The following is a 26,338-nucleotide window of genomic DNA, read 5'->3' as shown; positions in this document are numbered from 1 at the left end:
TTGTTCGCAAGATCAGAAGCAGAGGATCACACCTTCATCTTGGTCTGGGTTGACGACATCATAGTAGCATCAAGAAGTATGACAGTGGTCTCTGATGTCAAGAAGGCACTAGAAGCAACCTTTCACATGGAAGACAGAGGGAGACTACACTGGTTTCTGGGTCTAAGAATCAGACGAGAAGAGGGCAAAGTCACAGTCGACCAAGAACGCTACATAGAAACAATGCTTGAGCGGTTTCAAATGGATCAATGCAAACCCTCAAGAACTCCAGCTGATTTGAATTTGAAACTTCAGACAGCACAGAACGGAGACGAAGAAGTGGACCAGAGGATCTACAGAAGCTTGGTTGGATCACTTCTGTATCTGGCCAAACAGACGAGGCCAGACATCATGTTCACAGTCAACATTCTGTCCAGACACATGAATGCACCTACCAATCAACACTGGATGTGCGGAAAACGACTTCTGCGATATCTTCAAGGTTCAAAAGATTTAAAACTTACTTACACAAAAGAGGCTAGTTATGATTTAGTGGGGGAAAGTGATGCAGACTGGTCTGGAGACGTGAACGACAGAAAATCAACAACGGGCTATTACTTCAAGCTCAACGGACGTGGCGCAGCACTCAGCTGGGGTGTCAAGAAGCAGGCCACAGTTGCTCTTTCTTCATCAGAAGCAGAACATCAGGGCATGGCAGCAGCAGTTCAGGAAGCACTCTACCTGAAACAACTTCTAGAGGATTTTGGCATCCAACAGAAACGTCCAATAGCAATTGGAGAAGACAACCAAAGTTGTATCAGACTCTGCCAAAACCCAGTCATGCACAAAAGAAGCAAGCACATCGAAACAAAGTTTCACTTCATCCGGGACAAAACAGAGGATGGGACTATTTCAATTCATTACGTTCCTACAGACAAAATGGCAGCGGACATCTTCACAAAGTCCTTACCCGTTTCGAAAGTGGAAACATTCAGAGCAGTTTTGATGGGAACAGACTCTACGCAATCAGCTCAAGTCTGAGTGGGGGTGTTAGAATTTCGATCAAACTATAGTCTTAAACTTAGTGAGAATTAGAAAGAAAGTTTGACTTACCAGATTAGAAAGACAAGCAATTTGATTTTGATCAAAGAAATTATATAAATGAATCGTCAAGAAATGGTGCTGAGAATCAATATTCGGTTCAAATTGGTGAATCTAGATAACTATTATTAGAGTTAGATTAATTGATGTAAAATCTTCCCAGCACGTATTAAATGATGATGATATCTCCGGAAGTGTGAATGAATTCTTAGAAAAGTGCAAATGCATTCCATTTATGGTTCCCTTTGCGACTGATTTGCAGAAGCAAACCATATTGGGTAACCCTTGCGACCCCCACTATAAATCACGGTGCTAAGATTAGTTTTGTATCTTGACTTTTTCACACTGATAATGGGTATATATACAGCTGATTTTTGAGTCCTTTTTCATCCCCAAATTCAAATCACCATCTTGATCTTATAATCAGATCTCTCCTGTAAATCTCTAAATTCTACTGTAAAATATCATTTTGTTATTCTCTCATTTTTGAGAAATTAATTCTTTTACTTAGTTAAAAACGCTTTTTATTCCGCTTGCGAAAGTCCATAACCCAACAACTTATATATAAGTTGGCCACGATTGCGTTTCTGATTTTGTGGCTCTTTTCTAGACAGTGAAGAATTGTTGCCTCTAACTTACAATTAATTCTTTGATTTCTCAAACTCCAAGCATGCAGGTGATATTTGAGCCGTTTTCAGTCGAAGGAATTCTGTTTGAGGGTGGATATACAATGCAATCTGTCCTAGCTACCAAAAACTTCCAGCGTAGACCGGATGATATCTATGTAACAGCTTATCCTAGATCTGGTTCGAACTGGACTCAAAACATCCTCATTGGTCTTGTATATGGTGTTGATGTGTTGACCGATGCTCAAACTTTTGACATTAATCTCCTCTCCCCTTACTTGGAGCTTGTTTTGAATGGAGTTACAGGATGTGAATTAGCTGATAGGTCATCGAAAAGACAACGATTACTGAAACATCATTTACCGGTTCATATAGCACCCACTGAAATATTCTCCAGAGGGCGAAAAAATGTTCTTGTCTTCCGAGACCCAAAAGACGCGGCCCTTAGTTACTACAAACTGTATCAATTGGGTCCTAATCTGAGAAAACATCAAAGCCCAAACCTGGAACATTTCTTAGACAGGTTCTTAAAGGGCCGCTTAAATTATGGAAACTGGTGGGACTGGCACAAACACTGGATTCTGTACGGCAGGTAGGATCGAATAATCCTCCAAAACTTTTCAAATCCGCCAAAACTCTATGTTGCTTTTTTCATGATCAGTTCAACGCCTGGACCAGTATTACCCTAATTTAGAACAAAACAAATCCACAAAAAAGATAAATTTTTGAACGTAGGAATTCACGGTTTGCTTGATTTGAAACGTGAAAAATATTTTTTTTTCAGACAAACATTTGGGATACGAAAAAGTTGTTACATTTTAGTCAACAAGGTGACTCTAATGGAATTATCACTCTAATGGAAGAAAATTAAAACCTACTTCTCGCTGGAAAACAAAACATTTTCATTGATTGTGGAAAAGTATTTGATTTGTTTTTGCAATTCATTGACAAAAGTAGTTGAGCAAATATGAGTTTATTGTTTGCCTCAAAACTAAAAATGCAACAAATAAGTTAAACTTTGATGGACATTCAATTCATTGATTCAATTTTACGGAATTTTTACGAGATTATAAGAAAACAGAGACAAGGTTTATTATTCCGACCCATATTATTGGGGGAGGAAATATATTCTCAATTGAGTTTTTTCTGTTCAGTCAATTTTCACCGATCGATATAGTCATTGTACAAAACTGTGAGTGATATCATCGGAAAGCTTCTCGAATATAAAATTTAAGAATAAGGTTCTTTTGAAATTCGTTCCTTCGAAGGAGTAACGGAGGATTAAAATTTTAGCATACCTAACCTCAGTTGTATTGTTCACGTTTTTCGTACATTTTGATCATTTTCTTACTAAAATTATGGTTATATTGTTAACAATATTCTCATTGGTTTTACCTATAAAGATAAAAGAGGGTTGACAACTTGTTTCAAATTGAAGTTTCTGCTATAAATTTGAAAAATTACCATTTTTCAAGAAAAACGGCATCAAATATGCTTATTCGTACTTTTTTGTCCAGTTTGACCCGTAATAGAGACATAAAAAAATCTTACACACTCCCTCGTTTAATCAGAGAAGAATAATTTTTAGCTAGGGAAAGTATTCCGGAGCTTCCTAAGAAAGTGTCCCAGACCTATCATTTGAGCGCTCTTTCGCTATTTCAAATCGGTAATTAGAAAGAGATGCATCATTTTTTCTTCATTCATTAAGATTTTAGTTTGCCAAAAATTAGTATGGTGTTTAGGAAAAACTGCGTTTTTCAACAACCGTGCAAATAACATGGTCAGCTTTGGTCTCCTTGTTGATTTTCGCAAAGAAAAAGGATTCGGAGTTTACTTTCAGTCTTTTTTTCGATAAAAAATTTGCATTTTTTTTTATCTTAATGGCATGTAAATCTGATTTAAATTAAAACAAAAAAGTCTAAAAAATTTTCTCTCTATCTCTTTCTCATCCTCTCTCTCTCTCTCTCTCTCTCTCTCTCTCTCTCTCTCTCTTCTCTCTCTCTCTCTCTGTATGTGTGTGTGTGTGTTTGTGTGTGTGTGTGTGTCTTTATGTTAAAACGAGAACCAATGATACGATTGTTCTTATGGCTCCGATGAAGTTTTTTTGAAAAACTACTAAAGAACTTTTGAGTTTTGCCAGCAGGGACTCCAATTCGTCAAATGTCTAATTCGGCATAATAAAAGCTAACAAAGAAAGCATACGATGCTTTTAATTGATGCTTAAGGGTCTTCGATAGTATATCTCCGTAATCATCCAAAAATCATCTTATATTTTTGATATTTACTTTTTTAGTCAAAAGAACAAGTTTGGTAGTATTTGAAAAAAAATTCTTTTTAATGGAGCAACAGTAATAGCTAGACTAATTTTAGTCTATTTTGGAATTTAATAACTCAAATTAAAATCGAATTACAACCGGGCGCTGTTCCACTACAATTTTTTCGCCTTTTTGGTTTTCTTTTGTTAGTTAAAGACCAAAATGATTTCAAATCAAAACTCAAAAATTTACAGCTCAAATTGACGTCCAGACAAAGGCTAATGAACATACATGATAATTTAAAGAGGAAACCTATGTTTTTCCTCGCTTCAACACCGTTTGCTTTTCAATTGTTTGGGAAGTTTATTTTGTAGTCTCCTGACTTAATCAGATAAATAACGTGTCCACTTGATTTTCTGAACAAACTACAGTTATTTAATTAAGAATTTACAAGTGACCATTTTGGCACCTTATGACTTATAGTTTTTTTTAAAAAAAAAAAGGTTTTTTTGTTCTCCAAAGAAGGTAAATTTTCGTTCGAGATTCGCCACTTTAATCTCTTTTCTGCCACCTTTCAGCGGAATCTCGGCAGCAAAAGAAGACTCATTCTCTTCCACGTGAATTGAAGGTTGGCCTTCATTGCTGTTTTAGCATTAAATCTTGGTTTTTGGCGTGGATACAACGTGTTTTAGAATATATTTTTTTTAATTTTGGAGATTTTTCGTTTCTTCAGTTTTTTCTTGTGCTGTCGTGTGCGACTTTCATCTTAATGACAAGTAAGACGTCACATTAAGGGCGTTAAAGGAAGGCTGAAATAATTCTACTCAACGCATTTAAAGAGTAGATTATGACTTTATAGGCTTCGACACAGTTTATCGACTTTTTGGTTTTTGACTGTATTTGTTCTTTACGTAGTCATTAGACAATCTGGATAAGGACAGGTCTCTGAGGTTTTGTGAAAAAAGGTTTAAATAAACCCGTTCAAAGAGTTCAGTCGACAACTAATGGTTTTCATGACTTTGAACTCAATAGTTTTCAAAGCATATAAGTGTATTTTTTCAAATTTGCCCTTTTTGTTTTTGGTCTGCTTTTTAAATATTTTCAATAAAGGCGTGTCCAAAATTTTTTCTAGTGAAATGCAAGTCATTTAGTTTAGCCTTTTCGGATGCTGTTTTGACTTTTTGATAAAGCTTTTTTTAAGAAAATAGATATTAGGTTTTTGTCTTGAGTAATGCTGGTTGCATTTTATTTGATTTTGCTGCTTGTCTTGCCTTCGACTCCATTTAATGGCATGTATCATCGGGCCGCTAGCGAGTTTTTATTTTCGCTGTATATTTGTTTGAGCTTAACCGGTTTTTATAAATGGATCTACCAATTATTTTCGAACAATTTTGTGATTTTTTGAAAACTTTCTATCTGCTGCATTTGATGGATAATTAAGTTGAAGACGTGTTTGAGCAGGGTTGGAACATTAAGTGCAAACACACATTACCGAGCCTCCTTGTTGGTTGTTTTCTTTCGATTTCATCTGCTTTGAAACTGAATATAAGAATTATTTCCTATGTTTCATACTGAATATACCAAAGATTGCCCACGTTAGAAACCTAATATAACAATAATTTCCAAGGTTTAAACTTGTCATTTTCTGGAGCAGGGCATAGTAAGATCGAATTTCAGTAGTAAATATTAAACACGTTGCTGTACCATAATATCTTCAGAGCTTCGTTCCTAGCTAGACGACCAAATATTCAGAAAAAAAGACGCACAAGGGTCCGACAAGAGGCCAGCATCTGGAGAATTGTCCAACTAAATGGCGAAGTCTAGAACTTGGTATGATTATCAATTGCTCCAAAATCTAATAGAAGGCCAAAAACTGGACAATGGTGGGAACAAATGCCACGCAAAAATGAAGTTGGTTTTTCAAGTATTTTTACAGGATGACGCCAACTCAAAAGATTTATGCTTTTGTAGTCAACGAAGTATTTTTTTAATAGTTGGAAACCTTCGAATAGTTAACTCATGCTGAAAACTCGATACCAGAACTGCATGCATCAAATGAGAGTCAAGAACCTTGAACATGTACTAAAATATGATCTGGTCAGAGGCATAGTCTGGAACTTATTCTGATCAGAGATGGTTTTGACCACAAACACATTGCACAGTATTTTGAGTTAATTCATATTGACTTAATTCAAGATGTCTTTGTCTGAAATAAATTGATTTGAGGAAATTTGGATAGCAGCAAAAAGCAGGTTTAAATCTTTACAAAATGATCTGATCAGAGGTGCTATGGGTCTAAATCATAGCGAACGATCCTCAAGATCTTCAGTTTTTGAAAGTAACAAATTGGCGACCTATATCATTTTTCGATGAATGTATACTTCGCTGTGACGTGCTCTGTAGGGAGGCTAAAAACGTTTGTCCATAAGGGTAGTTCATGATTTTTTCAGTCGCATGTGAAAAAGGAAAAAATACCTAATCTTCCTCTACAGTCACAATTTTCCAACACTAAATTTGCGTGGTTCTCTCAAAAGGGTAGTAGGCATGTTAAACTGATTTAATGTAACAAACATCAATCACATTTTGTTTTCCACTTTATTTTCAATGCTTAACCGATCTCACAATGAGTTGCGTGATTAGTTAAAAAATTCTTTTGAGACCTTATGTGCTCATAAAATGTCCTACAATGGCAAAAAGAACGTCAAATAAAGACAAACAAAAAAATAACTATTTTTTTCCAAGAAAAAGAGTCTCGAAGACATCAAAACCATATTGAATTCAATTAAATCATTCATTTAAGTTCACAGCAGCTATCAATTCAATTTATTTAAAAAATACTTCCTTCCTCCAACGGAAGCCTTTGAAATCTGTCACTATACAAAATTCTTTATATGTTTACAAAAAGAAGCTTAAACGCACAAATTCTAAAAAAACAAAAGAAAAATCGAAGCAAGAAACCGTGTCGAGCCCCTAAACACATAGTTTAGTAATAAAAAAATAGCCTGATTCAAACGCGTCTCTCTTCATTGCCAAAATGTGACCTATATTTATCAAAACTGGGTAATAAAAATCAAAAGAAAACAAAAGATTCAAAACTAATATATATATATATATATATATATATATATATATATATATCTTTATTCAAAAACAAATAATTTCAAAGTTATGAAAATCTATCAGAAAAAATAAATTCAAATACAGAAAAACTCAAAAAAATTTCATTTTTTGCTTTGAGACTAACCGTTGTCGAAGCTTTTAAAACCATAATTATTTCAATTAAAAAACAGATATATCCAATTGTCTCCTTTGGAAGCAAAAATTTGACAACCGACCAGTGATCAATGAGACTAGGTAAGAGATAGGCAAAAAGAACGGAAGATGAAAGAATATTAAAAATAGTTCACACTTCTTGAAAAAGTTATGTTTAATGTCATCAACCCATAAAAATTATTTCGTTCAATTTTTTTCACTGGATAAGAATTGGAACTAAAAGCCTTTAGGGAGACTCAGTAACAAACAGACAAAAAACAACAAAAACAGCTTACAAAAACATTAGCCTCTTATTTTTTAAAGCAATTGATCCAAAGTTTTACCCGCATAGATATGAAATTAAATCATTATTTAATTTTTTAATACGATCGTTTATAACTTTCTAAGATAGAACATTGTGACCTGTCATAATTAACATTTTTCATTCAAGTCAATTTTGCGAGAAAACGGTGTCGAAGCCGTTAAAGCCAAGATCGATTCCCTAAGAATGAATGATGCTTGGTTGCTCGTTTTTGGAACGCCAATAAAATGAGAATGGAACAGAAAAAGTTTTGAAAATTAATGTATTTTTGACCAAAATTGGTGTATGAATAAAAAAAACTGCGTCCGAATCAACTCACTAAGTTGACTTAAAAACTTCCGCTTTAGAAGGCCGAGGAGAATTTCCATTAAAAATAATATGAAACAAGACACTTAATAAAACTAATTAAGAACAGCAAACATTAATAACACCCAAAAATTGATGTCTATCTGTAGAAAAACTTAATAACAAAGTCTAAATAGCAGCAAAAAAAACCTAAGCTAAACAAATTATCTAGTTCATTGTTCTTCACTAGAAAACAATCGGAACCAAAAGTCCATAAGGAGACTCGTTAAAGTAGACAAAAAAAACAAAAGCGGCTATCATAAAAATTACCCTGTTATTTTTTTAAAGCAATTGATCCAAAATTTTACCCATATAGATATGAACATAAATCATTAAATAATTTTGTAATACAATAATTTATAACTCCATAAGATAGGACATTGTGACCTGTCATTATTAAGATTTTACATTCAAGTCAACTTCGCGAAAAAACGTCGTCCAAGCCATTAAAACCCTGATCGTTTCACTAAGAATGAAAGATGCTTGGTTGCTCGTTTTTGGAACGCCAATAAAATTATATGTGACCACCCGTTAATGAGACTAGGTAACAAGTAGAAATGAAAAGAGCAAAATTATTAACAGCGTTTTGCCTTTTTTTAAAAATAATTAGTTTAAAGGTAATGAAAATGATTAGATAAATATTGAAGTAAAGAAATAAAGTTCAATTGTTCCCCTACACGAAACTTTTGAGACCTTATGTGCTCATAAAAAGTCCTACAAAGGCAAAAAGAACGTCAAATAAAGACGAACAAAAAATACCTAACTTTTTCCAAAAAAAGAGTCTCGAAGACAATGAAACCTTATTGAATTCAATTAAATCATTCATTTTTGTTCACAGCGGCTATCAATTCAATTTATTAATAAAACTTCTTCCTTCCTCCAACGGAAGCCTTTGAAATCTGTCACTAAACAAAGTTTTTTGTATGTTTTCAAAAAGAAGCTTAAACGGACAACTTTTATAAAACAGAAAAATCGGAGCAAGAAACCGTGTCGAACCCCTAAACACATAGTTTAGAATTAAAAAAATAGCCTGATTCAAACGGGTCTCTTTTCACTGCCAAAATTTGCCTATATTTATTAAAACAGGGTAACAAAAATCAAAAGAATACAAAAGATTCAGAACTAAAAAATATATATCTTTATTCAATAACAAATAATTTCGAAGCTATAAACTAAAAATTATAAACTTGTTTGTTTAATCCCCCACGGAAGCCATTGTGGCCTGCCACAAAGCAGAATTTCTCATAAATTTGAAAAATTAAACTCAAAAATACAGAAAAGCTCAAAATAAATTTAATTTTTGCTTTGAGACTAACCATTGTCGAAGCTATTAAAACCATAATTATTTCAATTAAAAAACAAATATCTCAAATTGTTTCCTTTGGAAGCAAAAATTTTACAAGCGACCAGTGATCAATGAGACTAGGTAAGAGAGAGGCAAAAAGAACAGAAGATGAAAGAAATTTAAAAATAGTTCACACTTCTTGAAAAAGTTATATTTAATGTCATGAAACCCATTAAATTATTTCGTTCACTATTTTTAATGGATCAAAATTGGAAGCAAAAGTCTTTACGGAGACGCAGTAACCAGTAGACACAAAACAACAAAAACAGCTTACAAAAAAATTTGCCTCATATTTTTTTAAAGCAATTGATCCAAAGTTTTCTCCGCATAGATTTAAAATTCAATCATAATTTAATTTTTTAATACGATCGTTTATAACTCCATAAGATAGAAACTTGTGACTAGTCATAATTAAGATTTTTCATCCAAGTCAATTTTGCAAGAAAACGGTGTCGGAGCCGTTAAAACCATGATCGATTCCCTAAGAATGAAAGATGCTTGGTTGCTTGTTTTTGGAACGCCAAAAAAGTGATACGTGACCCCCCGTTATCGAGACTAGGTATTAATTGGACAGGAAAAAGGCAAAGTTATTAACAGAATTTTGCATTTTTTGAAAACAATTAGTTTACAGGTATTGAAAATGACTTGCTAGACGTTGAAGTAAAGATAATACGTTTATTTTTCCCCTACACGAAACCATTGAGACCTCATGTGATCCTAAAATGTCCTACGTTCATAAAAGAATGTCAAATAAAGACAAAAAAATCTTTATTTTTTTCCGAAAAAGCAGTTTCGAAGCCATTAAAGACATTGAATTCAACTAAATTATTCATTTGGTTTCACATCAGCTATCAATTCAGATATTTTAAGTAGGCCTTCATTCCTCAAAGGAAGTTATTGGGATCTGTCATTAACCAAAATATTTTAGACGCCTACAAAAAGAAACACAAACAGACAGATTTTTCTAAATATTTTTCTGGCAGAAAACGATGTCATAGCCTTTAAATACATAAATTAGTAATGAGAAGATAGCCTTATTCAAACGCGCCCTTCCTCATTGCCAAAACCGGACTTGTATTTATTAAAACTGTGTAACAAAAAGATTAAAAAAAACAAAAGATTCAAAACTAAAAATTATATTCCTTTATTCAAAAACAAATAATTTTAAAGTCATGAAAAAATATCAGCTGTAAATTGAAATATAAAAAAATGTTTATTTATTTATAAACAGAGGCCATGAGGCCTGCCAAAAAGCAGAATTTCTCATAAATCTGAGAAAAAACTTCAAATGCAGACAAAAATCAAAATACAATTTAATTTTTTCAGAATAACCGTTGTCGAACCTATTAAAACAATAATTATTTCACTTAAAAAACAGATATCTTCAATTGCGTCTCCCTTGGAGGCAAAAATTTGAGACTATGGTAAGAGATAGGCAAAAAGAATAGAAGATGAAAAAATTTTAAAAATCGTTCACACTTCTTGAAAAATTTTTTTTCAGTCATGAAAGCCATGAAAGTATTTCGTTTACTATTTCTCACTGGATAAGAATTGGAACCAAAAGCCTTTAAGGAGACTCAGTAACAAACAGACAAAAAACAACAATAACTGTTGACATAAAATTACCCTCAATTTTTTAAAGCAATTGGTCCAAAATTTTACTCACATAGATATGAACTTAAATCAATAAATAAATTTTTAAAACGATCAATTATAACTCCATAAGATAGAACAATGTGACATGTCATAATTAAGATTTTTTATTCAAGTCAGTCTCGCAAGAAAACGGTGTCGAAGCCGTTAAAATCATGATCGATTCCCTAACAATGAAATATGCTTGGTTGCTTGTTTTTGGAACGCCAATAGACTGATATGTGACCCCCGCCCCTTATTGAGACTAGGCAACAATTATACAGGAAAAGAGCAAAGTTATTAACAGCGTTTTGCATTTTTCGAAAACAATTAGTTTGAAGACAATGAAAATGATTAAATCATCATTGAAGTAAAGAAAATAGGCTTATTTTTTCCCCTACACGAAACCATTGAGACCACATGTGATCATAAATTGTTATACGTTTTCAAAAAGAACCTCAAATAAAGACAAACAAGAAAATGAATTTTTTTCCTAAAAATGAGTTTCGAAGCCATTAAGGCCATATTGAATTCAATAAAATCATTCATTTGGTTTCACATCAGCTATCAATTTCGATTATCTAAAAAATTCTTCATTCCTGCAACGGAAACATTTGAGATCTGTCACCGATCAAAATATTTTAGCCGTCCACAAAAAGAAACTAAAACAGACAATTTTTTAAATTCTTTTTCAGGCAGAAACCCGCGTCGAAGCCTTTAAATACATAAATTAGTAACAGAAAACAGCCTTATTCAAAAGCGCCCTTCCGCATTGCCAAAATCGGATTTGTATTTATTAAAACTGGGTAACAAAAAGACAAAAAAAAACAAAAGATTCAAAACTATAATACATATATATTATATATATATATATATATATATATATATATATATATCTTTTCTCTAAAACAAACAACTTCAGAGTCATGAAAATCTACCAGCGTAAATTGAAATATACAAACTTGTTTGTTTAACCCCCCACGGAAGCCATTGAGGCCTGCCACAAAGCAGAATTTTTCATATGTTTGAGAAAAGAAATTCAAAAACAGACAAACTCATTTTTTTCTTTGCGAATAACTGTTCTCCAAGCCATTAAAACTATAATCATTTCACTTAAAAAACAGATGTCTCCAATTGCCTCCTTTGGAGGCAAAATTTTGACATGCGACCTTTGATCAAAGAGACTAGTTACGAGTTATCTTTAAATTCACGAAACCCATCAGCTAAAAAAAAACAGAAAATAAACTCATATTTCGCAGAGTAACAAGAGTCTAGACCTTTGAAACCTCTTATTGTTGAGAAATTCTCATACGACTGCAAAAAAAAGGGAGTTAAAGACAAAACTGAAATAAATTGCTTCAAAATCCTGAAAGAAAATTGCATCAAGAAAATGGCGTCGAAGCCGTTAAAAGCAAAATATATTTCTTAAAAACTATGAATTTACTCGTACCTTATTTCAGAAAACGAAAAAGTGATAATTGCCCTATCATTATTTAAATAAAGTGATGAAACCAAAAAGTTTTTGTGAACTGAGTAGTTTTGAAGCCAGAAAACATTTTCATAAAGCGTACAGCCGCTAAAGAGATGAAAATTCAATAAGGCAGAAGATACATCCTGCTTTTTCCGAAATTAAGCTGCAAGTTGAGCAAAAAACAAATTAAAAAAATAGTGGCAAAGCTCTCTAATCCCTTGTTTATTTTGAAATGAAAAAAGCTTAAGAGTCATAGCAACAAAAATTTTTCAACAAAAAATTTTAAAAAATTGTTCATGAAAGGCGATTGTTTACAAACCAATTCGATCAAGAAATAGTGAATATGAACTGTTCTGTTCTGTAATGAACATAACAAAGACCGATAATTTTTTTAGCAAAAAAAAGATAGCCACTGATTTCAAACCAAGCCTTCGGAATTCCACGATAAGACCAAAACTAACCTTGTTATCAGTATTCGCTTATTAGGAACATGCACAGAGTCCCGGCTTAATCGATACAGATGACTTGGCAAAAAGTTCAAATATCAACAAAAATGATGCTATTTCTATAATTATTGAGATATATTAGCTAAAAACTGGCAAAAATTCAATTCCAGAAAACTTTCAAAGGCATCTGAGAGATAAATTAGCACACTCTTGAGTTGTAGAAAAAAGTGTCAGCAATTTTCAGAGGTTCGCTTCATGGAAATTTAAGCAAATTGACTAAAGCAGCTTATTTATTTCAATTTTCGATTAAAAAAGGCTGATTTTTTAATCAATTTGCAAACAATTGAGCAAGAATTAGACTTAAAAAATTCATCAACATTGTTTTTTGATTAGACACTTTTTCAACAACACTTTTTTCAAAACAATTCTAACATTTATTCGCAAAATTGACAAAAATTTGAAAACTCAAAAAAATTAAAACTTAAAAACTAAACTTAAAAATTCAAAAACTCGGGAAAATGTGAATAAAAACAACCGAAAACCGTCTATTAATCACAAATCTTTTAACTTCGTTACCTCCCTGAAAAACGAAAATTGGAAAATTTTTTTTCAATTCCATATCGACTACGAAGAATATATCGATCGGCCAAAATTTATTGAACAAAAAAAACGCATTTGAGTAAATACTTCCTCGCGCAGTAAGCTGGGTCGGAACCTTTATTTAGTCTGTAGCTATATAATAAGATAGGCAACTGGTTAAAAAAACGCACGAAAAAACCTTTCGAAACTACAGTATATCTACATGAAAAATGGGCAGCAATTCCAGAAAATCTGCAAAAATATTTTGCTTACAACAAAATAAAAAACGTTTCATAATAAATTCTGGATGTTTTTCCGTTTGTGCCCCCCAGCACGTTATGCACCCACAATTACAGATCACGTGCCATTAAATAGTAAATCTTTATGTTAAATAGCGCATGTGCGTCGGGGAATTGCAAATAATATGCGCACGCTCAGCTGGGGGCACAAACAGAAAAGATCCAAAAATCGAAACAATAAAAATAACTGCATGAAATAAAGTGGAGAGGATTCTTTCCTTTTTTAAATCATAGTCTTTTTCTTTAACTCAGTTTTTCATATGATTTGAATTAGAACAGTCTTAAAAACCTTCTCACAACAATTACAACCAAAAAGATTGATATCGGCAGACATTTAAAACAGCAAAACAACAAGCACTCAACAGCTGCTGCCACGGACAATGGCTTTCCTCTTATAACTCAGCAAAACTATTGCAAACATAAACTGTTGTGAGAAGTAAATAACGCGTTAGTCTGTCCTGTATTTTAAATATTCTCTCAGTTGGTAATGTGTCTTGCCTTGTAACTTATTGAGCACTAAATTATTTGTTACTGCGTCCCGTATCTGTTATTTGATCAAAAATTCAACTGAGCGGATATAGTTACAAAATCGAACTGCAAAAGCAAAATATCCAGACATATTTGGAACGGATCGGACTGACTGGGTGGTGTCAAGCTTTTCTTATTATAACTGAGAGAGCAGCCGTTACACATAGCAATGTTCTTTTAAAGGTTGTTGGTCTTAGTATCCAACAGTACTATGAATATAGGTTTTCTAAATTTATCAGACCATAGCAGATCACTTCCTGTAAGTTTTTTTCTGGGCTACAAAAAATTGATTTTCAACCCCAAAATTGAACATAAATTAATAATCAGTTTTTCTTTTCCCAAAAGAGCGACAACAAAGCAGTTTCTGCAGCGCGGAAACAACAATTGCTTGTAATTTTATTGCTGAACAAACTATAGCTATACCAATATGTAAAATCTATAAAAATTTAATCAGAGGTAAGTTTTTGCTTGAATCCTTAAGCTTTTTTCGCGTTTTTTTCTGAACAGAAATTAGTAATCAGAGTTCATTTCTTGGGTTTCATTGGAAAATGTGGGACTTTTCCTCAAAGTGAAACTTCCTTTGAAAGCAATTGTTGGGTTTTAATTTCTAGTCAGTTTTTGTAAGGTGATAAAAACCACATTACAACTCCGAATGCTACAAATATTAAGATAGAAGTAATAATTTTGCTCAGCCAGCATGTTATGCCTGAAAGAAAGCTCTCGCACGTTACAACAAAGATTATCGAGAATAGTTCGTGTATAAAATTAAACAATAATTAACGCAAATCAAACTGCTCGCCTGATTTTAAGTTCTTTGACCTTGTACTTCTTTTCACTTAACTATGGTCTATTCTGCAGTTTCTGAGATTCAAGCATTGAAAAATAAAACATATTATTCTAGACAAAATTTACTACAATAATTCACAATTATTTGATAATGCCTACATTTACGTACGAAGGGATCCGCTTCGATGGTCCAGCTTATACACACAAAACAATAGAGGCAACAAAAAACTTTCAAAGTCTACCTGATGACGTATTCATCTCCACATACGCTAGATCGGGAACCCACTGGGTTCAAAACATTCTCATTGGTGCGGTATACGGAATTGACATTCTAGAAAACACTCAAGAATTTGAGATGGGCAAATTATCTCCATATTTGGAGGCCGCATTCGGCAATAAGAGTGGATGCGAATTGGCCAATGAGATGACACGAAGACCAAGGTTGCTAAAAACGCATCAACCCACAAATTTAGCTCCTTGTGAAATTTTCTCAATGAAAAGGAGGAACATCGTAGTGCTAAGGAACCCCAAGGCTGTTCTGTTAAGTTATCACGAGTTTTATCATAACAATATGTGGCTGAGAGACCAAGCAAGCGCAGAGTTGAGTGATTTCTTGGATAGAAGCATGATTGGTGACGTGTTAAGTGGTAGTTGGTGGAAGTGGACTAAGGATTGGGTGGACTATTGCCGGTGAGATTTCAAACCAATGAGCAAAGGAAACCTGTTCAAAACAAAAAGACATCAATACGAGCGTCTACCAGTACCGAAAAATAACTTACAGAAAAAGTGGCTTGCGCCTTCAGGTGCCGATTTCCGTTGAATGCTTAAATTTTGCCAAAGTGGTTGCCACAAAGCAATTAAAAGCCTTAAAATGAAAAATAGGATCAAATAAATGTGAAGTAGTTACCTTCTGCTGTAAGGACATTTCACAAGATTTTAATCCTTTCAATCCTTTTTGCCGTGAAATTTTACGATTTAATGTTCTAAGATTACAAAAAAAGAGGGATTATACTGCAAATAATCTGCCGTACAATTCTTCGCGGAACGCGCTTCCGTAAAACATATTTTGCAGTGAAAATCAGTTTTCACGTCTCAACTTAGTTTAAAAGTTGAAAACACTGACTGCAATTTCCATATAGGCCATTTTCATAGAGGAAGTCACACAAATTTACTCAAAAATTACACAAGTTTTCTTTAAAAAATTACAATGCTACCAGTAATATGGTTAAGTTATATAGGAAATAGGTTAGAATATATATTTTTGCGGCTATATTGTCAGGGAACTTTCAAAAAACGATGCATCAAATTTGCCTCAAATTTTGTGTTTCGTATCACAGCATCCCGGGTAAACAATTTTCAGTCATTATACAAGGCAATCCACAACGCATTGAAAGCCTTAAAATGAAAAATAGGATCAAATAGATGTGAAGTAGTTACGTTCTGCTGTAAGGACATTTCACAACATTTTAATCCTTTTAATCCTTTTGGCCGTGAAATTTTACGATTTAATGTTCTAAGATTACAAAAAAAGAGGGATTATACTGAAAATAATCTGCCGTACAATTCTTCGCGGAACGCGCTTCCGTCAAACATATTTTGCAGTGAAAATCAGTTTTCACGTCTCAACTTAATTTAAAAGTTGAAAACACTGACTGCAATTTCCATATAGGCCATTTTCATAGAGGAATTCACACAAGTTTACTCAAAAATTACACACGTTTTCTTTAGAAAATTACAATGCTACCAGTAATATGGTTAAGTTATATAGGAAATAGTTTAGAATATATATTTTTGCGGCTATATTGTCATGGAACTTTCAAAAAACGATGCATCAAATTTGCCTCAAATTTTGTGTTTCGTATCACAGCATCCCGGGTAAACAATTCTCAGTAATTATACAAGGCAATCCACAACGCATTGAAAGCCTTAAAATGAAAAATAGGATCAAATAAATGTGAAGTAGTTACGTTCTGCTGTAAGGACATTTCACAACATTTTAATCCTTTTAATCCTTTTGGCCGTGAAATTTTACGATTTAATGTTCTAAGATTACAAAAAAGAGGGATTATACTGCAAATAATCTGCCGTACAATTCTTCGCGGAACGCGCTTCCGTCAAACATATTTTGCGGTGAAAATCGGTTTTCACGTCTCAACTTACAGTTTAAAAGTTAAAAACACTGACTGCAATTTCCATATAGAGCACCGCCTTTTTATCCGCGAAGTTTGTAAGTATGTTTCACACGCAGAATGTATTAATAAAAGAAAAAGTAGAATCTGGTAAATTAAATTTACTCAAAAGTTTGGTAATGGTAAACGCCCGTAATGATTAGCTTTAATTCATGCAGTCGCAAAATTTTGTAAATCTAATTTAGAGCAAGGTTTTGGGTAGTCAATTTTCAAGCCAGTGCCTAAACTTCATGGCTCCATATAGCTGTTACTAAAAAGAAGGTTGTTACTGCATTCCATTGAAAGTGCACCTAAGTGTTCCAAAATCATTTTGGCTATGCAACCCAGGTTGGGGATGGTGGGTGTGGGGGGATTACTTTACCCTAAGGAGTTACATGGTCGATAATACGAGTAAGTTCGACCCGAAGTCTTTATATGTCGACCCTAGCTCAATAATTAAAAACTTTTTAATTCTCCGATTATTTTTAGATAATTATCAGTCAACTTCAAAATAATGTTCACGCACTTTGTGATCCGATTTGCAATTGTTTTTCTCTACTAGTGGAACATCAAGATGTAGTTTAAAAAGCCATTTTTGTTTGCCAAAAAGAGTTTCTGGATTTATTCTATAAAGAAAGTAATTAAGACGATGAAAAACTTTCATCAGACAACAACTATTTTATTATGAATAAATCCTGCACTACAAAATATATTACCAGATTGACTAATGTTCTGCCAAAAAGCAAAACAACTAAAGCCAAAAAGGCTAAAAATAGAACTCTGATGTAAGGTTGAGACAAAACACAGAATCTCGATCTGAAAAAAAAAACATTAAATAAGGGAGAGGAGTTTTGAGAGCTGACCTTAAAGTTTTAAACATCTTGAAGTTCATCTAGCAAAACTTTAATTGTGATTAATTTATGTTTAAACTTTGTTAAAAAGAAAAACATTTTACTCCATGAATAAAAAACTAAATCAGGGCAAACTCAATTTTTGTTAAACCTCTCTTTTGTTCAATCACGAGCCATGCTCTTTTTTCCCTTGTCTCATAATATTTTTTGCTTATTGCGTTACAAGCACGTGAACTATTATGTATGGACCTTTTGATTTGAAAGACTGAATTTCTGCCAAGTGGTGAGTAAACAATAAGAGTAAAAATGAATTTAACCAAGGATGATTACGAATATCTTGGTAGTCTCCTATAAAGAGAAAAACTGCTCAACAAAAGAAGTCATCTTCGAACACATTCCGTACCGGGGGATAAAATCTGTACTTAAATCTTCTCCTGGCTTTGAATTCCAATTAACCTCAAATTTCCCTTTTGAATAATGTGACGCGTAAATACGATTAATATCAAGGCTGATGGTTCGATTCCGATCACAAAAATATTGTATTGTGCTACTTAATGAAAGGAGGGGTCTTCCAAACACAGTTATTGCATAAATTTTGCAGTTCTATATCCTTCCATTTGATCTATCTGAAAAAGGTCCCGGTGATATTGTCCGATGATCTGCGGCAAACATAGTAGTTACTCCTGACATAATTTTGTTTAGCGTTATCAGGTTGCACTTTATTTATTCTTAAATGAATTTATTACGTGTAAGAAACGGTGAACTAAACGTTTTTCAATGTATTCAGTGTTCTCTTTATTTCTAAGAACTCACTTCATGAACAACATTTGAGGCCTTTCTAAACGTTTCTAACTAATGATCATGTGCCAAAACTGTTGAAGTTATGTCAAAACAGGTTTTGCCAATTTGCTCTTTAGACAAATTTGTGGATCTCGGCATCAATCTTCTTATTGGGTTCATCTTCTTGGATCCTTAAATTTTATCGTCAATTTTATCGCAGCCCCAGAATTTTCCGAAACAAAAATTATCTAAAGTCTGCTAATGTACTTTTATGTTTAATAAAAGTACCATTTGCGTTCCAGTCAAGCACCGGAAGTTCAGTTGTTTTTATATAAGAAATTGTGCACGAGAAAATTATCCCATTGGAACTGAGAATTTTTTTCCGTCAATGAACTGCGCTTTGTACGTCCCATAGGAGTTCCACTGACTCATTGACTTTTCCTAACGTTGGCGTATCACATGCATTCAAAAAACACTCAAACGATATTCAGGAAGTTAAAAAATGGGACAAATTGGAGCAAACATTAAAAAACAGTTGAGGATTTTTATTTCTGCTGTCTATTTGTAATGTATTGAGCACATAAAAATTTTTTGTTGAAATTATACGTGGTGAATTTTTAAAAATAAGGTGCAATTGATCGTGTCAATGGGTTGCAAAAAGTAAACAAACGGATACTGGTACTGAATCAGACTCCAAAATCTGTTAAAAACGATCGCAATATCGAAAAAGTAACAGTTGGAAACCCTGATGTGAAACCATAATGTTCCCCTAAAAGCTTTGTAAATGTGCTTAAACTGTTTAGAGTCTACTCTTTGGAATACATTTGGGAAGCTGTCACCATTGCAATGGGTCTGTAGCTCCTAATGTTAGCTTTCCTGCAAAATTTGTGTTTTTCTGCTGACGTCGCACAAGAATTCTTTAAACCAAGAGTTAATGTTGATGGCTGCTGAAGCTTTGAGTAACGATGGCGCTATGTGATCGAAAGAAATGGATTCATTTTTCGATCGCATTACTTCATTAAATATTATGTTTTCGTTGAAGTAAAATCAGCTAGAAATTTTTGAATGCAATGACTGCATATTGACAAATTGTAGGAAAAGAGCAGCAACTTTTCATGATTTTATCAGCACTTATTTTGCAGTCTTCATGCATTGATTGCCATCTTTTGTAGAATTTTTTGCTCTTGATTATGCCTGGTAATGTTTTTCGGCATCATTAATAACAGATTAATAACTTTTAGAGTTTTCTATAAATAACTGCTTGTCTTTTTTCAAACGCTCATTAAATTCTTTTCGTAGCCTAAAAGCCTGTTTGGACTTCCTTTCCACAATTTTCTCAACAATTGAATATCAATCTGACAAGGCGGCTCGTTAATGTGCGTTCGCACATGATGTTCCGACCCGAGCTCATCTGCATTTTTTGACTTAATTGTCAACCAAATGAAGAAATAACAAAAACAGATGTTTGAGTTTAAAACAATCGTTACACAACCTATCTACTAATTGAATTACATAATGCCATGCCTTATTACAGCGCCAATGAGATCTGACCTTAAAAAGACTAAGAGATAAAAAACCAACCAAAAAATTAGCAAAAACAAAAGTTTCACGGCAAAAACTGAACATCTAAATTTAAAAGCACATAGTAACAACGTCAAAATGCAGTCAGATAAAAGCTTAACTACTCAAATATAATTTTTCCTAACTATACAGCGGATGGAAAGTTTTCTCAATGAGACTATGGTACAAGTCAAGAAAGAGAACGATAAATGAGGCGAAATTCAAAACTTAATCAACATTTTTTAAACCAAGAAATTTCAAAAGTCTTAAAAATCATTAGCTTTTAACTAAATAATCCATGATAAATTACTAAAAAGTTACTACAAAACCAAAAGGCGTTGTTTTTAGGTAGTCTAAGCCTTAGAAGCGAACTAAAGAAAAACCTAAAAGAATTAGAAACGATTTGCGAAAACAAACTGTTGATACCATTAAAACCCTTAGCTAATATCTGAATATTATGTATTTTTAATTCAATTCTTATTTTTACTAATTCAGCCTGCAGTAATTATACTGGGAGATTAAATGAGTTTATTTGGGCCACATTTGTAAACCATTGGGATCCGTTACCAAGCGATTGTTCTGAAAGAAGAGAAGAAGCGCAAAAAATGACCACTCAAAAAACATTTGTGAAAACGCATATTGTCCAACAAAGCATCGGTGAAAAATAATATCAGTACATATGTTATTTTTTTGGAATAAATGGATGTGACCTCTCATTGATGAAAATAAGTTACAAATTGACGAAATTTTTGAGAAAACTCGAAGTATAAACGCCACTAATTTCATTAGCTTTCAACGGAATCCACTAAACACACTGAACAATGCCTCCATGGGACAACAAGTTTGTTTGCCATTCGGTTTTTGACAATAAGGCCGTACAACAAATTATTGACGACTAAGACTGACTAACAGTCCACGAAAAAAATTTAGGATCGGTTAATGTTCAAAAAAAATTTCGAAAAAACTTTTTTAAAGTATTAACAGCCATTGACTCAAATGCTTTTTAAAGTATGTCAAAAACTACGCTAAGAAATAACACGATGGCAGGAAAAAAAAATTTGTCATGCATAGATAATCAATAAGAGATCACAATAAGTCTTAAGAATATGAAAACAACAACAAAGACAGGCAACAATCAAAAATTCAGTAGAAAAGTGCCAGAAGAAAGTGTTGAAGCAATTTAAATTATAGGTTTTTCTCTGAAAACTTTATATGTGATCCGTTGAACGTCTTCCCTAAACGATAAACGATTGAGAACTATCAGTATAAGGATAATGTGATAAGATTTCAAAAGGATCCAAAAATAAGAAAAAGTACCCGAAAATTTAATAAAAAAATATGAAAAATAGTGGCATTGAAGTTTTAAAACTAATAGATAGAAGATAAAACCGCTAACCAGATTATTCTTGACGGCACTAGAAATTAAAAGAAAACCTGTAAGAACTAAGACTGACTAACAGTCCATGAAATAAAGTTTAGGATCGGTTAATGTTCAAAGAAATTTTCGAAAAAACTTTTTTAAAGTATTAACAGCCATTGAACTCAAATGCTTTTTAAAGTAGGTCAAAACTACGCTAAGAAATAACACGATGGCAGGAACAAAATTTTTGTCATGCATAGATAATCAATAAGAGATCACAATAAGTCTTAAGACAATGAAAACAACAATAAAAACGGGCGGAAGCCAAAACTCAGTAGAAAAGTGCGAGAAGAAAATTTCGAAGCCATTTAAAACATTAGCTTTTCTCTGAACAGTTTATCTGTTATCCATTGAATATCCTTTCCAAGCCAATGGGATTAGAATAATGTTTGGATAATGGGTATAATATTTGGATAATGTGATAAAAGTTCAAAAGTAACCAATAACAAGCAAATATCCAAAAAAAAATTTAAAAATTTTGAATTCTTGTGTCAATGAAGTCATACAATCATTAGTTAGAAGATAAAACCGCCAACGAATTTATTTTAGTTTCAGTAGAAAGCAAGTGGATTCTGTCAATATTGAGACTGACTAACATTTCACGAAAACTTTACGATTGGTTAATGTTCAAAAACATTTTCGAAAAATTATTTTTAAATTCTTAACAGCCATTAAATTCAATAATTTTCAACGGAAGATAATAAGTACGCTCCAGTATGCTTCAACGGGAAAATAAGGATGTTTGTCATCCATAGGTGATCAATAAGACATCACAACAAGTCTTATGACTATGAAAACAACAACAAAGACAGGCAACAACCAAAAATTCAGTAGAAAAGTGCGAGAAGAAAAGGTCTAAGCCATTTGAAACCATAAGCTTTTCTCTTAAAAAATTATCTTGGATCCATTGAACGTCTCCTTTAAGCCAATCGGATTGGTCAATTTTAGGATAATGTTGTAAGATTTCAAAAGTAACCAATGATAAGGAAATGTCCAAAAAAAATTTAAAACCTTTTGAAATCTTGTGTCATTGAAGTCATTACTAATAGTTAGAAGATGAAACCTCCAGATAGATCAAATTTGGTTACAGTAGCCTAGAAAAGGATCCTGTCATCACATAGACTAACTTACTTTTCACGATAATAAGTTTATGATTGGTTAGTGATCGAAAAACTTTTCGACATTTTCTTTTAAAGTTTCAACAGCCATTAGCTGTCCACTCAAAGCACTAGATATGCTCGCTTAAATCTCTTTACGGAACATATTGCACTGTTAGTCAATGAGTCCACGCTATAAGACTCCAAAAATTTAGAAAAACCTCAAAAAGAAATTCAAAGCTTCATTTAAAATGACGAAAACTCAGAGTCGAATTTAAAAAAACATGAGCAATTCCTTGAAAACGATTTTTTTGCTCATTGGGCTTCATTTGAATGTAAAGCAGGTTTTTAATTAACGGAACCTCGATATGAAAAGTGACTTGTCTCTAGGTGATTGAAAAAAGCAAATAAAAGTAGAAAAGTTTTATAAAAAAAAAAGCTCTCAAATAGATTTCGAATTTTTTTTTGATATTGAAGCTCCCTATGAGACCTGAACTAGTCTTTTTTATCGCCTTTAGTCTACTAGGAACACAAAATTGGTTCATTTTTTGGCAGGAAATTTAAGTTTAAAAAACTTATTTTATAGAAAATGTCTTAATTTGAAAAAAAATCAGACTAAAAGTGAACAAATATCCCGTGTTCACACAAAACTTCAATCCTCGATAACTCTTCGAAAAAAACGAAAATCAAAAACCAGCTTTCTAATGATACCACTCACATTTCTCTGCGATGAATATATCGATCGGCCAAAATTGACTGAACAAAAAAACCCATTTGAGTATATAGTTCCTCCCCCCCACACGTGGGGTCGGAACAAAAATGTAAGTTACTAAAATTATGAACTTGGTTTCCAATCCATATGAGCTTGATTTGAGAAAATAAAAAATTGAGTTGAAAATTTGTTGTTTCCATATACTGATTAAGCGTCTTGTAGCAATATTAAATGATATTTAAGTCTTTTTGGTTTCAATACTTTTTAAGGCGTTGTACGAGCTATGCTTATCATGAAACTTCAGCAGTTTAACTGTCTCTCGATATATTTTAATGTCTCTATCTAAGAAAACTGTTTAAGGGGGAGAAACAGTTTTGAAATCTTCCAAGTATCTTAGGGGGCGTTTGCATCTTCGATGGTTTCATTTGCAAAAGAGACGCACGAAGATACTGTTGCCCAAAATGTAGGATTGGCAAACAGTCTGCCTGAATAAATCTATCTGTTTTTCCTCATGATAAAAAATTAAATTTGGTAATCAGAGTTCAATTTTTTGCCCGGGTTTTTAAATTTTAAAGGTTATGCGAGGTCAAAACTCAGCACGTTCTTTAACTCATTGATAATTTTTTATTGAGTCAACTCACATTATCATAATCAGCTTGATTTTCTTTCTTCTCTTTGCAATATCGCTTGTCTAACTAACTTTCACTGCATTTTCAAGTGCTCATCGAAAGTATTATACACTTCATTCAATAAGTATTACAATTATCTTACCTACCATTCAATTGAGTTATAGAATTGAGCACAGCACTCAACTTTAAATCGGTTAAAGATCATCTCAAGTTTTGCTCTACTATTCTAACAATAGCAACTGCTATCCCAGCTCATCTCATCTTTCGATCAGCAGAGAAGGCGAGAATAACTATGCAACTACAGAGCTTCGTGTACGATGGTGTCTGGTTCGACGGACCCTACTCAAAAGAATCAGTACTAGCTACTAAGAATTTTCAGGGACTCTCCGATGACATATACGTCTCCACATTTCCTAGATCTGGAACCACTTGGGTGCAAAATATTCTAATCGGCATGCTGTACGGACTAGATGTTTTGGAGAACAATGAAAACTTTGAGATGAATAAGCTAACGGCATATTTGGAGATTACATTAGGAGAAATAACTGGCTGCGATTTGGCCAATCAGATGGTCAGAAGGCCTAGGCTGCTCAAATCACACCAACCGACAAATTTAGCCCCACAGGAGATATTCTCATTGAAGCGAAAGAACGTTGTTGTGTTTAGAAGCCCAAAGGATGCGTTGTTGAGTTTTCATGAGTTTTACCATAAAAATACGTTCATTAGGGATTTCGCCAGTCCAACACTTGGAGAATTCCTGGACAGAAGTTTGGCAGGTCAAGTTCTAAATGGTAGCTGGTGGTTGTGGGCAAAACCCTGGCTTGATTTTTGCAGGTAAACCAGGCCTTTTGTGATAATGAGCAACTATCAACCAAAGAGTCACAAAGACAGTTCTATCCTCAATTCGCCTCAAGACAGTCCAGTCCTGTCACAACAGCTGAATAAAATTCTATTCCACCAGATTCTGAAAATGTCACATTATTTGAGCTATCTATTTTTGACTCAACTATAAGCCAGCTACTAAAAGCTCCTTATTGCAGACAAACTGTAATTAATTTAAAACTCAAACTGTAAGTCCTGCAGCTGAGATTTAAGAGAGCTTTCAATAACTTTGCCAAGCTATACAGGTGTACCAATATACAGTCCTTTATCATATTTGTTACTAGAAACAATATCTGAAAATATCAAAAATGCTGTGTTCATTACTGTGTTCCTATGCCAAATCCGCTCTGTGCTCACTCTGGTCAGCTGTGGAGTGCATTCAATTTCGGTCTTTCAACTACGAGGAATATTTCACAATCTACACAGACTAATTTTAACTAAAATTGTTTAAGGGCTAACCCGGACACCAACTTGATGATCCACTACGAGGACCTGAAGGAGGACTTTGCGAAGGAAATCAGAAGACTGGAGTCCTTTCTGAATCTGTCTCCAATGACGTCAGAGACAATTGACAGACTACAGGCTCTGACAAGTGTGGAGTCAATGAGGGAGCGACTGGACACAGAGAAGAACTACAAGGGCATGGGAGTCGTGAACAAAGGGGAGGCTAATAGGTGGAAAACGGAATTCCCACCAGAGTATGTGGAGAAATTTGACGCACTCACTAGAGAGACTTTCGGAGACGATGACATTGTTGCGAAATTTATTTAAGAATTACAGAAGGGGACAACTGTCTTCAATTGCTGTAAAACTACTCTGAATTCTCGATTAATTATGTGACTGAATGATAAGAATATTTACGTTCGTCTTGACATGGCTTTTCGCATCAGTATGCAGTCAGACAAACAGTTTTTACATCTGATAACAAAGCTGAGCAAGCGTTATTGCAGCATGATAATTACTTCAATCCCTTTAATCGTCTATTTTGAAGAACAAAAAAATGCCGTTCTTGCACCAATATTTTATAAATTACGTTTCTTGTGAAATCCGAGTTTCAAGCTAGAAAGATGGATAATTACGCTGTCTTTGCAAAAATTTTCAATTACTACTTTTTTTCTTTTGCTCTAAATGAATTCAATTAATATATGGCTTGGTAAGACAAGGAAAAAAAACCATTAAAAAATTTCAAATGAATACATCTTCCCAACAGATAACGTATTTCATCACTATCCATCAGTGGGGTAGATGATAATTGAGTTCTTTTGTCACCTTC

The 26,338-nt window shown here is 33.4% G+C and overlaps 1 protein-coding gene across 3 annotated transcripts; it reads left to right on the top strand.

Moving 5' to 3' along the window:
- The first annotated feature begins 1,762 nt into the window (after positions 1-1,762).
- Positions 1,763-26,083, top strand: LOC142349920 (sulfotransferase 1A2-like). Of its 3 annotated transcripts, none has more exons than XM_075401790.1 (2): positions 1,763-2,298; positions 25,518-26,083. In XM_075401790.1, exons 1-2 carry the CDS (start codon positions 1,811-1,813, stop codon positions 25,834-25,836), a joined length of 807 nt encoding a protein of 268 aa, XP_075257905.1. In that variant the 5' UTR covers positions 1,763-1,810; the 3' UTR covers positions 25,837-26,083. The 3 variants fall into 3 exon arrangements, with proteins under 3 accessions (XP_075257905.1, XP_075257897.1, XP_075257889.1); XM_075401782.1 differs by lacking the exon at positions 1,763-2,298 and adding an exon at positions 14,913-15,656; XM_075401774.1 differs by lacking the exon at positions 1,763-2,298 and adding an exon at positions 24,119-25,017.
- The last annotated feature ends 255 nt before the right edge of the window (positions 26,084-26,338 follow it).

The sequence above is a fragment of the Convolutriloba macropyga genome, chromosome 1, assembly GCF_964194025.1.
Source record: "Convolutriloba macropyga chromosome 1, txConMacr16.3, whole genome shotgun sequence".
Classification (NCBI taxonomy): Eukaryota; Metazoa; Xenacoelomorpha; order Acoela; family Convolutidae; genus Convolutriloba; species Convolutriloba macropyga.
The sequence above is the reverse complement of the archived record's forward strand: the minus strand, read 5'-3'. Positions and strand labels throughout refer to the sequence as shown.